Below are 14,103 nucleotides of genomic sequence, written 5' to 3'. Positions count from 1 at the left end.
GTTTCCCAACCCGCTCAGCTCCAGTGGCTTTGACGCCGAGTGTCTTATAGCCATAATGTTGAGGTCAGTGCCGGGGGATGATGACGTCTAATCAGAACCTTTTGGAGCCTTCACTTCACCTTGGGGCTTCGGCCTTTGATAGCTCAGTTCCAACTCCCCCTTCAGAGCGGGAAGCTTGAGCTGTTAGTGAAGTGTCGGCTCTGGTGGCTTTAACCCTGGTGAGACAGCTCTTGGTGGTTTGGAGCTCTCTGGCTTTCAAACTGGTGAAAAGGGTTTTCTCCCATCCAGGGAGACCCTCTGCACTCTCTGCCATGGTACCTCCCTCACCCATACTGGTTTGGTGCCTGAAGTCTTTGTTTTGTCACATGGACAGCCAGTCCCTCAAAGCCTCCATTCTCTCCCCATGACAGAACCCCAGGCATCTTCTGATACCTCTCCAGAGCATCCCACTGAGGAGGTCCCTTGGAAGAGGCTGTGTAAAAGGAGACACATTGATTCCCCTATGGAATCAGTTACCATGGACACATATTTCAAGAAGGGGAAGGGTCCACAAAATCACCACCCAATGACATCTATTGTGTAGACATTTTAGAAATCCTGCAACAGAAGAGTGATTAGTCAGCCCCAAACTCTTCCCCAGAGGAATCGGTGTTGTAGAAGGCTTTCAGTTATGGCCCATCCTTAGGGTCCTGCCTGGCCAACCCACTGATCCAGCTGGTGTCTTCCAGGGCTTGGAAGAATCCCGACACAGTATGGTCAGTCCCAAAAAGAGCAGACAAGATTCTCAGCGACCCAGCAAATAAGTTGTTTGGGGCCAAGAGTATCCTCGTAGATGCCATGGTTGTTGTAACAGCCACCAAGAAGGAGCTTGCCAAGGGAGCTCCTCTGTCCATCCCCCAATTAGAAAATCCAGGGCATTGGACAAGCTTGGCAAAATAATTTACGCCTCTTCAACATTCACCTTGAGGGCATTAAACTACTTGTCCCACTATACGAGGCAACAAATGGACTTATTAAAGGAACTTTCTAGCTCAACCCCAGGCTACATGTCCGTCTAGAATCAGAAAACCTTCTCCTCCAGACTGGCCACCCTACAGTCAATAGCCAATGTGTCCATGAGGTTGATTTTCCACACTGCAGAGGATAACTCAAGGGCTGCCGGTTCAGGCATTGCCATGAGGTGTCTTGCCTTGATGATGCTGTGCAGTTTTGAAGAGCCTTTCAAACAAACCTTTATTAACATCTCCTTTGACAGCTCCACCTTGTTTGGAACAACTGTTTGTGAGACTGTCTCCTGGAGTGAGAAGAATGGAAAGACCTTGTCTGCCATTGGAATATGTTTCTCTACCCCACAAAGGACCTTCTATAGGAACCAGCGTGGGAATAAGAAAATGTGGTTTCAAAAATCACTGGGTCCTTTCCAGGACACTCAGGGGGAATAATCAGAATGTAGGGCAGAGGGGGGAATAATCAGAATGGAATATTTTGCCCATGCAGGCAAGGGGGTTTGCAAAATCAGGGGTCACAGGAAACCTGTCAGGACAAGCCCTTCCAGCGATCCTGAACAGTTGCCCAACTCTCCTTCTCTGGAGGCAGTTTGAGGGTGATTCTCCTTGCACCGAGAAGCCTTGGAGGTCATCACAAGCAACAAATGGGTGTTAAGGATCATATCCAGAGGATACTTCATTCCCTTTCTGGAAATTCCTAAGAAAAAAGTTACCTCCCCAATGTTCCAACCAGTCAGAGGGAGGATGTGGCCAATGAAATAGAAAAGCTTTTGCAAAAAAGAGTCATCCAGGAGGTCCCCCTGATCAAGTCAGATCAGGCTTTTACTCCAGATTCTTTTTGGTTCTCAAAAAGACAGGAGACTTGAGACCTATTTTGGATCTAACCACTCTGAACAAATTGATAAAGCACACAAAGTTCAGAATGGTCACAATCTAGTCCATCCTGCCTCTCTTGCAGGTGGACGAATGGATGTGCTCTATGGACCTGAAGGATGGGTACTACCTATAAAAATGGACAGAATCTCCAGGCAGTTCCTATGTTTCAGACTGGGAGCTAGTCATTACCAGTTCAGGTCACTCCCGTTTGGTCTCACCACAGCCCCCAGGGTGTTCACCAAATGTTTGGCAGTGGTGGCAACGCATCTCAGACTGCAGGGTTACCAGATTTTTCTTTATCTGGATGACTGGTTTCTGACCTCTCCAACCAGACATCTACTCATTCAAGCCAGAGACTACTTATTACAGCTGGCCCCAACTCTAGGGATAACTATCAACATGCAGAAATCCCAGATGGATCTGGTTCAGGTCATAGATTTCATTGGGGCTCGTCTAAATACAAGGACATCACATGCTTATCTGACAATAGACATGGTAACGAATCTAAGAAGTCATATCAGACAAATTCTAACCATACCTCAGCCTCTAGCCAGTTTAGTTCTCAGGGCAATGGGTTCAGTGCTGACCACGATAACTCTCCTGCCCATAGCTCATTTTCATATGAGAATATTACAATGGACATTAGCAGTTCAATGGTCACTACTCAGGAATCCTCTCAGTCTTCCCATAAAACTGTCATGAGTATGCAAGGAATCTCTCCTCTGGTGGCTTCACTCTGCAGGCGTTACTCAAGGACATCCATTCATCCTTCCATCCGCAAACACCAGGTTGACCATGGACACCTCCCAGCTAGAGTGGGCATTATCTGGATCAAACAGTTCAAGGCATGTAGATGTCCCTGGAGACTAAGTTGCATATCAATATACTGGAGATGAGAGCGGTTCTTCTAGTGCTGCAAGAACTCACTAGTCTTCTTCCTCTGAGTCTATTGCAATTGAAACGGACAACATGTCAGTAGCTTGGTACATAAACAAACAAGGAGGAATCAGGTCCTACTCCCTATGTCGAGAGGAGATGAGGGTTTGGCAGTGGGCATTCTCTACCAGCCACTTTCAGGTAGCGACACGTATTCTGGGGGAGTCCAACATATTAGCAGTCTGGCTCAGTTGAATTTTACTGATGCCTCATGAGTGGTCTCTGACTCAGTCAACGGCAGACATGACCTTGTACAAATGGGGTCTCCCCTGCTGTGATCTATTTGCATCTGCTTTCAACAACAAATGAGGCGGGCACTTTCTCGTGATCCCTCCTCAGGGACGCTCTTGTCAATGCTTGGCCCTCCGGTCTTCTCTGTGCCTTTCCTCCTGTACCACTAATTCCCAAGTTCTTACAGAAGCTTTCCAGTTGCAGAGCAAAATTATCCTCATTGCTCCCTGCTGGCTTCAACAAATCTGGTTTACCCTCCACTGAGGTTAGATCTGGTCCCTGATCTTCTCTCTCACCCATCAGGGCATCCCCATTTAGACATACAGGGCCTGAAGCTAACCACATGGTTTCTCCACTTCCGATGATGGCAAGATGGCTTCTCTTTTCAGTGATGGGGCTAGTTATTCCACTGTCAAAGTCCAGTTAGCAGCACTATCCAATATTCACATTGGCTTTGATTCCTTATCCCTTACTTCTTCTGAGCTTTGTAAAGCATTCCTTAGGGGCATTTTCCTGCTCCAACCTCCAGTGGAAGATCTTACTCCACTTTGGGATTTAATGGTGATTTTGCAAGCCTTGGTCCAACTGCCCTTTGAGCCTGCAGCTACTGTGGTTTTGAAATTCCTTTCCTTGAAAACTCTTTTTCTAGTAGCTGTCACATCTGCAGGAAGAGTGTCTGAACTACAAGTCCTTTCTTCAAAATTTCCATATTTGATTTTTCACAAGGATAGAGTTACCCTGTGTACTAATCCTTTGTTTTTACCCAAGGTGGCTGAGGAAGGGAACATTAATCAGTCCATCAGTCTTTTCTCCCAATTATCAAAACTAAGATGAATATACTCTCCATTTTCTTGACGTTCATAGACAGCTTCATTTTTATTTACACATAACAAAGCCCTTTAGAAAGTCTGATCAGTTGTTTGCATCTTTTTCAGTAGCAAAAAGAGGTAAATCTATTACCAAAGTCTTACTAGCTAGATGGTTGAAAGACTCTATTGCATTTATTTACTCTTCCAAAAACATTCCCTTGCCAGAACAAATTAAGACCCACTCCACAAGGTCGGTGGCTAATTCTCTGGCCTTTTGGTCTAGAGTTTCTGTTGAGGATATTTGTGCTGCAGCTACTTGGTCTAAGCCTCACACATTTATTACGCATTACAAATTGGACATCCTATCCAGGAGTAGAAGTGCTTTTCACTCTGCTGTTCTTCAGAATATCTTTCCATGAGGGCCACTCTGGATTTTAGCAGCAGGGCACTCTGTCTCAAAGGTTAAAGAAATGAAGAGGACAACATTGGATAAAGAAGTTATGTTCTTACCATAACATTCCATCTATGTTGTCCATCTTCATGTCTGTTAACCTTCCCGCCGGGTACAGGATGATTGGACCGCGCCGATTGGCCCCCGGACGATTCGCCTCCGACCAGTTTGACCCCGGATGGTTGGACCCGAATAAAAAAAATAATGTAAGAGAAGCTGAAGCACATCAAAGCATAAGTAGAAAAGAAAGACTGCTGAGTGCTTTCTTTGGTGTTACTGACAGATATTTGCTTTATTAAATATTTTTGGCTCATACCTGCACATTTGTCATATTTGGTACATTGACCTGAGGTGTTGTTTCGAGAAAAGAAAGACTGTTTAAACATTTTTAAAATTGGTTTAGACAGTCTTTTTCTTTTCTATTTATGTGCTTCGACTACACTTACTTTAGAAAAAATGCAATTAGTTGAATTAATTTGTAGTTTGTAGTTTAGTTGTTCGCTGTGCAGCATTATTATCTCTAGAACAGTGTAAGTGCCTTAGCTTTGTAGGTGCAGGTTCAGTTTTTATTTATTGTAGCCAGTTCTTTTACGTCATATATTTTGCATCATCGGGTGTTCGGTCTGCATTTAGATAATTTTTACTTATGCACTATATCCATTGTTCCACAGATAATATATAGACACGATACAGATGCACATGTTTATAATTTGCCAGTTCAAACGTTTGGTCCGGTCATCAGAAAGTAGTGTTTGAGTGAGCTTACATGTTTTAAAGGTTTTTATTAAATTATATTTTGGTATTAGATATGTTTGTTTTTGGTGATGCACTCAAGCATATGCTTGAGTGTTACATCTGATTGCTTATGTGTTAGTTTTTAGTGAGACATTGATATCTGCTTAGGTTGCTATGACAACCTGACACTCCGTGTTTTATGTACACATACAAGAGGGTACAGGAGGTTAGTTTTACGATTATGAAGCAGCAGTTATTAAGAATACATCATTGAATGTGGGATCCTTTTAAGGTTTTTTTTAGTAAGTAGTAGTTATTACTATGTGAATTAGTTTTCAGTCATTCATGTATATATATATTCGTTATATTTTTCAGTATGTTTTATGAGATGTGCACATGCAGCAATGTTTTGGTTAGTTAATTAGTCAGTGGTTATATGATTTAGGCTTGAGTGGGATAAAACATAACACTATTTATTATATGTTAAAAGTTTATGTGTTATATTTATACTAACCAATGTAATAATTAAATTAAATAAAAATATTAAAGTAAAAATATATATATATTTACAATGAACAATTAACAGTGTTATTATTGAATAATTGATTAAATAATAACATAATGATAAAGTACTTACTAGAATATATTTGGGGTCAAATAATCCGGGGTCAAACTGTCCACTAAAAAATCACATATACAATACATATAACTTTATACATGAAATTGTATAGAAATGCATTGGGGTCAAACCGTCCGGGGGCGAAGAGTCCGGGATCGAATAGTCCTACTTCCTTCCCGCCCCCCCATTCCCCCTAGCCAAGTCTTTGGGAAGCCTGGTTGAATGTTCAAAGGAATTTCTATTCCTTATGTGGAGCTTCTGATAATGTTTAGCTTATAGAGTTGTGTAATTTCTCTAGTATAAATATGTTTTTGTGCTATGCCTTTTCTAGCAAATTCGATCTGAGGTACACTGGGAGAGTGGAGCATTATAGGTATAGGGAGGAGCTCAAGTCAGGAAACTCAAGCTGTAAAAATGTGGCCAATCGGTTCCAAGGATCTGAACCAATACCCACAGGTTAATGGAAATGAAGATGGATAGCACAGACGGAATGTTATAGTAAGAACACAACTTCTTTTTTTATTCTAAATTTGTCAGAAATAAGTATACCATTAAAAAATATTTGTCACAAAATATGGAATGACACTAGAGTGCGAAACAAGAAAAATATTTAAATTGCTTAAATAGTGGCAGAAGTGTCCATACTAGAATGTTGTGATGTGAATAAATCAGTCACATTACAATCAGATGCAATTTAGAATGGAAATGAAGCAGTTATTTTGTTAAGGAATAAACCAGATTGATGTGGGTCCAGAGCCTTTACAGACTATCTGAAACAAAAGATACGCTGAAATAGAAAAAAATAACTTCTAGCTGTAAAAAGAAAAAATAACTTCTAGTTGTAATGTATGAGTGTATACCTAAGGGAAAATATGCTAGTGGAAGGTGGCCACAAGCCATTGCAATTCAAAAAGTAATTGTATCAAAAACTTATTTCATATGTGTTCAGCAATATTGCAAAGAACGTTCTTCCAGTTACAGAAATATGGTCTGAATGTGAAATATAAGCAAGGAAAATAGATGTATATACAGGATATGTTGATTTGTTCATTTTTGTCAGAGCAAGACAATTTGCTTGGAGAATAATTGGTAATTAATCAGCACACTTTTTCGTTGTCTGTGATAGCTAAAAAATTAAGAGTTTCAAAAATATATTATTAATGATCCTGATAATGATCCTGAAATGCAGAAGGCTAGAAATGAGGCCATGAGAGGTTTGTTACAAAGTCATACTCATTATTCAAAGAAGAGATTGGTTACCTGCAAAGCTTACTGTTTGACAGACTGATGATGGTGGCAAATCAGTTAAGAAATGAAATAGCAGCAATAATACTAACACAGGTATTGTTAAGTCTAACAAAAGACTTTATGATGCATTGTTGGCCATGTGTGTGAAAAAAAAAAAACAAGAAATTTAGAATTTAGTTGTGTGTAGTTCTTATCATAACAATAATCCAAGAGGATCAATTCAACAATTGGCTAAGCTTCTGGTGTCATTCAAAGGGGATCCAATGTCTGTCAGTCTGGGACGACATGCTCGACAACCCTCGTTGCTTCACAAGAGACGGCCTGCACCTGTCACCCTTAGGCTTTCGAATACTGGCCAAGTTGGCTCTTGCTGTCCCATAGTGCCTTTTTTAGGCAAGGCTCAAAAGTCAAACCCACCTCCGTAAACAGCACAAATAAAAAAATGAGGGTTATGCTACTCAACGGCAGGAGTTTAAATGTCAAAATGCACGTGCTTGAAGCACTCCTCAGTATGGAGAAGGACGACATCTGTGCAGTAACTGAAACCTGGTTCAAGGCTCCACAGAGCACCCCAGCACTACCGGGCTACAACTCATACCACACATTTCGGCCACAGAACATGGACCGAAACACAAAAGGAGGGGGTGTATCCATATTCATCAAGGATACCTACACCTCCAGGTTAGTGGCACAGCATGATACCTCTGAGATCTTCCATGTGCAACTAACATCGGGCAAATCTGCAATGCAAATTGTGGCCTGCTACAGATCACCCTCCATGACCTAGGACCACCACTCCACCTTTCTGGAGACACTGGAAAGCATGAAGGTCCTACCGAACACCCTGATATTGGGCGTTTTCAATTACCCTACCGTTACCGTTAACTGGGAAAACTACTCAAGTACAAACTCCCAGGTCCAGAGCTTCCCGGAATTTATCAACTCAAATGCCCTGGATCAGCTGGTAAACTCCCCTACCAGAGGTGAAAACATATTGCACCTGGTCATCACCAACATGGGCGACAGGTGTTCCACACCAGAGGTCAACGTGTCACTGGTTAGATCAGACCATAAACTAATCACTCTGGATGGCCACACCACACCACCACCCCCAACCAAGGAAACCACAATGAAAAACTTTTCTATAGCAAACTTCACCTTACTTAAGACAGAGGTGGTAAGGTTCACAGCCCCCACGCTAAAGGATAACAGTGTCCAAGATGCAGGAACCTTTACAAATGCACTGTATGAGCACCTACAAGGATGCATGGATCGTGCCATCCCTAGCAAAACCAAGACTCACTCCCCTAAGAGAAGGAAACCAGTTTGGTGGACCCCTGCTATAAACAGGTTATACAACAAAAGGAGGAAACTAGTTCAGAAAAAAAGCAAATCCCAAGAAGGAAAGACATCAGTTATCAGTAAGAAACTTAGGCCCCTCATAAGATCATCCAAGAATAACTTTGATAGAAAAATAGCCAAGGATTCGAAAGATAACCACAAAGCCTTCTTTAGCTGTGTCAAGAATCTAAGTGGCAACTCGCAGATGTGCTCTGAGCTAGTGCAAAATAGCACAAAATATACTGAACCTACTGATATTGCCAACATTCTGGCAGATAGATTCAGTGCAAACTTCACCCCCCTCTCACCCCCAAAAGGGCCCACAACAATACCGGAAAAGTGTAGTGTCCCGGAAATCACAGACGCACAGGTGAAAACAGCCCTTTCAAAAGCCAAAAGCACAGCGTTAATGGGGCCAGATGGTGTCCCAGGCTGCGTCTTGCATGAACTACAGAATGAACTAACCCCCCCCCCACCTAAACACAGTGTTCAACCTCAGCCTCTCGACAGGCTACGTGCCCATAGAATGGCACACAGCAAAGGTTATTCCGCTACACAAAGGAGGGGCCACAACTGACCCTGGTGACTATCGCCCCATAAGCTTGACTAGCCTGGTCTGCAAGGCTGTGGAGCGTATCATCATGGAACTTATTAACAAAGACATTGGGAACCTCCAAACACTTGACCTGACCCAGTTCGGCTTTGTTAATGGCAGATCATGCCTACTTAACCTGGTTGACTTCTTCGAGACAGTCACCAAGGCCATAGATGAGGGGAAGGTGGTTCACACAGCCTACCTTGACCTCACCAAGTCATTTGACACCATTCCCCACTTGGGAATTGTAGAAAAACTCACCAGCCTGAACATAAATCCCTACGTCACGAGATGGGTTGCCAACTGGCTTACAGACAGAACTCACACGGTAAGAATAGCAGGCTCCAGGTCCGACTCTAAACCAGTCACAAGTGGTGTCCCACAAGGCTCGGTCCTGGGACCCTACTGTTCGGCATATACTTCTCAGAAGTAGAGACAAACACAGGAGGAGTATGGCTAACCAAGTTCACCGATGACTGCAAACTGGGAGCCATAATTGACTCTCCGGCTGACACGGACATTCTCCAAAAGGGCCTTACTGAGACGGACACCTGCTGTCAAAGTCATGGTCTCAAACTAAATGCCAAAAAATGCATAGTCATCCCGTTTGGGAAAAACAAAACACCCATGAATTACCACATAGTTGGCAGCTCCCTTAATACAGAAGACGTAATAAGAGATCTGGGGACCCAGGTAGATAGTAATCTCTTCTTTGACAATCATATTGCCAATGTAGTTAGGAAATCCTTCTATGTAGCCCATCTAATTACTAAAGGGTTTGCATCTAGAAATAAAGAGGTTATAGTGCCTTTCTACTCGTCACTCATCAGACCCATCATAGAGTACAATGCCCCATTTGGGATGTATCTCACAAGACACTTCCAACAGCTGGAAAGACCACAAAAATACCTCACCAAGAGAATTACTGGCCTCAAACATGTGTCCTATGCAGCCCGACTGGAAAAACTCCGGCTGTACTCAGTGGCATATCGTTTACTCAGAGGTGATCTCTGCCTGACTTACAAAGCCATGTCCAACTCAGAATTGATGGACATGCTCCACCTAAAGAAATCCAAGTCACTGTGAGCCACTCACTCTAGTGAGCTAAACCTTGCCACAACAATAAATAGAACATGCTGGAGGGATAGATTCCTGTTATAGAGACTCCCCATGCTTTGGAAAAAAATTCCTAACTACATTAGGCAGAGCCCCTCACTAACACTCTTCAAGAGAAACCTTGATGAGTTTATGGGTAACAGAAAATACACCCCTGGGATCACTTCATTGGCTCTTCTTGACAGAGGCTCAATTAATTAATCAATGGGGCGGCAAAAGCTGACACACTCTGGCTAGGCTTATAAATGCCCTCGGGCAGATAGCTTAGTACCTACCTATGAACCTATAAGAGAAATGGTTTATTATTCTTTTCCAGGAAGACAGTGGAGAAGGGCTGGAACAGAATAGGTTCACTACCAGAAAATTATATTTCTAATTTGTTATGATTATTGTCAGACACTCCCAGAGGCTTTAATTTTAAAGGATGCTACAAGCAAAGATGGAACCATTGCTCTGAAAGCCACACTTTTGAAGCATGGTATCCCATGTTTGTATCAGGTAATGTTCCACAGAAGTAAAGAGATTCTCAAAACAATAGGAATTTCAGGATGTTGCATCTTACTTTAACTTTGTACAATCTTCTGGTCAAGCTGAAAGGGTAGTTCAGCTTGTTCAAAAATTCATAAAAGATCACAGAACATTAACAGTGATTGCCTTATAAGCTACTATGTAGCTTTATTGGAATAAATAAGTACTCCACTCCAAGATGTCAGCCTGCCATCTGTTTTGTTAGTTATGGATCAGAAAGAAATATTACTCCAGCTACCATTTGCTTTTACCTGAAAACCAAGTGCAGGTTCAGCAGAGACTATGGAAATACTCCAGTGCAAGATGACAGCTATCATTTGCTCAGTTACTAACGAGCTGCAAATTAAAAGAAAGAATTACTACATCTACTTTCCATTAACTTCTGAAAATCAAATTTTGGTACAAGACAGACTGAAACAGAATCAGCGAAGGCAAAGATTTCCATCATTTAGTGAGTTAAGGGAAGTAGGAATAGAGAGATGTAAGGTGAGAACCAGTGAAACAATAAGGGGTACTTGCGTATTATCGCAACCAGAATTTCACGACAACAGTGGTTGCTTCCGGATCAGTGAATGTGCAAGTTAATGTGCTTGAAATGGAAAACGGTGTGTTTTCTTTAACAAAATAGGTTGCTTTCTGGAGTGCTACCAACACAAAGTACACAACATACTGTTGTTGTTTCTTCCTGCTCTTTACTGGCGGCAGCATGTCGCTGCATTGCAAGGCCGCCCACTGAATGTTCTTTGTCAGCCCATGCTGTGAAATAACGGCCATTCTACGTACATTCCTTCCAGTTTGGCTTCAATTGTCAGGGCTGCTGTAGCATCCTTTACCGCCGTAGCTGAATGCAAGAATTGGTTAAGGCATTCAGTAGCGGCTTGCCAGTAACAGCAGGTATTCAGGCTTCTGATGAATGCGGTTATTTATTTACATGTGCATTTTTTTAAGCGTAGTGGAAAGTCTGTCAGATCAGAGATATATGCATCTTTTTTTGAATTTGGCACCCTCGCTGCAATGTTTTGGCCTTTTTTTTCCCCCAATTCCAACTTATATGACATGACTGAACTGATTTTATTTGGAAATCAAACACAATGCCTCTTAGCACTTGGATCCCGATCACGACAAATGTTTGTTAATGTTGATAAAATGTAATACAGAGTGTTTTCTTTTAACAATACACCTTATTTTCTGGACTGCTATCAGTACAATGTGCAAGACATGCTGTTCTTTCTACTGGCATCCGTGCCGCTTCCTGCAAGTCTGCCCGTTGAACGATGTGCCAGTAAACACCATTAAGAAAGAACAACAGCATGTCTTGCACATTGTACTGATAGCAGTCCAGAAAATAAGGTGTACTGTTAAAAGAAAACACACTATATTGCATTTTAACAAAATTAACGAACATTTGTCATGATAGCAAGTGCTATTACTGCGAAAAGCTGGTTGCGATAATACGTAAGTACCCAATAAGGTTTTGTTTTGAAGCAAAGTGAGCAACGAAGGTCATACATTATGCTAAAGGAAAATGTCTTAGAAGATGTGGGAGATATCCAAAACAAATGTTTCTCACAGTGACTGCATAATACAAAAAACAGGGTTCATGATGCCTTTGGAAGTGTTATAATACTCAAATAATTTTCCAGAGAAAAATATATCCCCAGATGCATCTTTTGAAGTGGTTGTCAAATCAAAGAGTCTGTATGAACAGTTGAAGGTGTCACCAGGTGAAGAGATTCCAGATGGTTCAGCATCAACAGTGCAGAACATAAAATCCCCTAAGACTGGATGTTTTGAAGCGTGCTTGAAAAGCAAATTAAAAATATAGGCAGTTCATTAACTACTATGAAAGTAAGCTAAATATAGATAGTCCATTAAATGAAATATTAAAACCTGAAATGCTATAACTAAAAGGTCAGCTAAAAATGTTACATATGCATTTTTATTAATAAATCACTTTACTAATATTTTTTATGTTGAAAAAAAAACTGCTAGTGTTCAAATTTTAATATTATTGTGATAGCGTTAAGTAAAGCAGTGTTTGAAATGCAGAGTATTAAATTGTTAATATATGAGTTCTCTATATTTATATTTAATGATGCTTAATTCTGTATATTTCAAAAAGTAAATATCTTTTGGGTTTAAAAAATCGGGTTGTCAGCTATATAACTGTTTGGTAGTTTAAACCTCACTCTGACTTCTGTAATTCTGTCACATGACTTGTTTTCCTGTATGTTATTGCACAAACTGAATTCAAAGCTGACTGAGCTGTTAGCATTACACTTCATGTCTTGCCTTTTATTTTGTATTTTAAAATAACAGTTGTTACACATTGTAAGTACATTTCCCTCTTAGACTTTGGCTCTTGAAGTCTATAAGACAGAAATACTTTCAACTTTTTTCAAAAGAAGAGCACCAGAATTCATTGCTAGCAGAACCAGTCAGACTGTGGCTTCATGTCTGTGATAGACATTTTGGAAAATAAAGATTTTATACTGTTACCAGAAAACTATAAATGCATTTTTGTATGATAAAACTTATGAGTCATTTGTCTTTTTGCTGTTGCTTACTTTTTAAGGTTTGTCTAATATTCTGACTTATTTTGTAGGTACTTCACTGATCAGTATTTTGCTGTAGAATACCACGTCTGAGTCAAATGGCACACATTTTATCAACGCCAGGTAATTACAAATGCAGCCATGAATAAAGTTTTAGGTCAGCTCTGTTGGTGTAAAGAAATAAAGCTTGACTATGATCCAGGTAAACTAACCTCAGTTAGTGACATGACCACCTGTTGCAGATGGTAGGTGGAAGAACAGGTCTTTTCTGAGAAGAATCCAGTGCAAGCACTGCTGGTGATTCCCTGCTGGAAGGAGTAAAGGAAACCTATATTTTTTGGTCTGTGAGTTGCTTAAACTGATAGAGCTGCTTTCTGGTTTACCTGCTTCATTTTGTTTTCTGTTTTAAGAAATCTGCTTGGCCTGGTGTTTTTCTTCTGTGTGAGAGCTACATATTTAAATTATCTAAGCTTCACATTTCCCATGTTTTTTTTTCCATTTGTTAAATTGTTTCTTGAGTGATACTTAAAAATCCACAGCAAATGTCTGGGTCTTTGTCTTTTCTGAGAAGACTCCACTTCAAGGACTGCTGGTGATGTTGAGGGAGGAAAGAAAACATATATATTTTTTTGTCTGTGAGCTGCTTAAACTTATAGAATTGCTTTCTGTTTTACCTGCTCCATTTTGCTTTCTGTTTTAAGAAATCTGCTTGACCTGGTATTTTTATTCTATGTGGAGAGATAGACACTTAAATTATCTAAGCTGCACATTTCCCACGTTTTTTTTTCCATTGGATATATGGTTTACTGAGTGATACTTTACACAGTGAATTTCTGGGTCTTTGTCTTTTCTGAGAAGACTCCACTACAAGCATTGCTGGTAATTCCCTGCTAGGTATTGTTGCCACCCACCCTCCCTTTTCTTGATCTGATTTTTAAACCTGTTGATTTTAAGCTGCCCACCCTTACAGTAGGTTGAGTTTTATAAGCTGTTCCCTTTCTGTACTGCTGTTGATGTACTGAATTATTTATTTTGCCTTTCCTTGTGCTTATTTTG

At 40.9% G+C, this 14,103-nt stretch overlaps 1 protein-coding gene across 1 annotated transcript in view; it reads left to right on the top strand.

The window, feature by feature from the left end:
* Positions 1-14,103, top strand: part of TMEM71 (transmembrane protein 71) — a 449,505-nt gene that overhangs the window by 61,138 nt on the left and 374,264 nt on the right. Inside the window, exon 2 of the mRNA XM_044067053.1 lies at positions 13,098-13,170. Within this exon, the coding sequence (XP_043922988.1) occupies positions 13,146-13,170 (25 nt within the window). The 5' untranslated portion in view covers positions 13,098-13,145. The remainder of the gene's footprint in view (positions 1-13,097; positions 13,171-14,103) is intronic.

The sequence above is a fragment of the Protopterus annectens genome, chromosome 3.part1 (assembly GCF_019279795.1).
Source record: "Protopterus annectens isolate FY-2018-M chromosome 3.part1, PAN1.0, whole genome shotgun sequence".
Taxonomy (NCBI): Eukaryota; Metazoa; Chordata; order Ceratodontiformes; family Protopteridae; genus Protopterus; species Protopterus annectens.
Note: the sequence above shows the minus strand (reverse complement) of the source record. Positions and strands in the feature narration are given on the sequence as shown.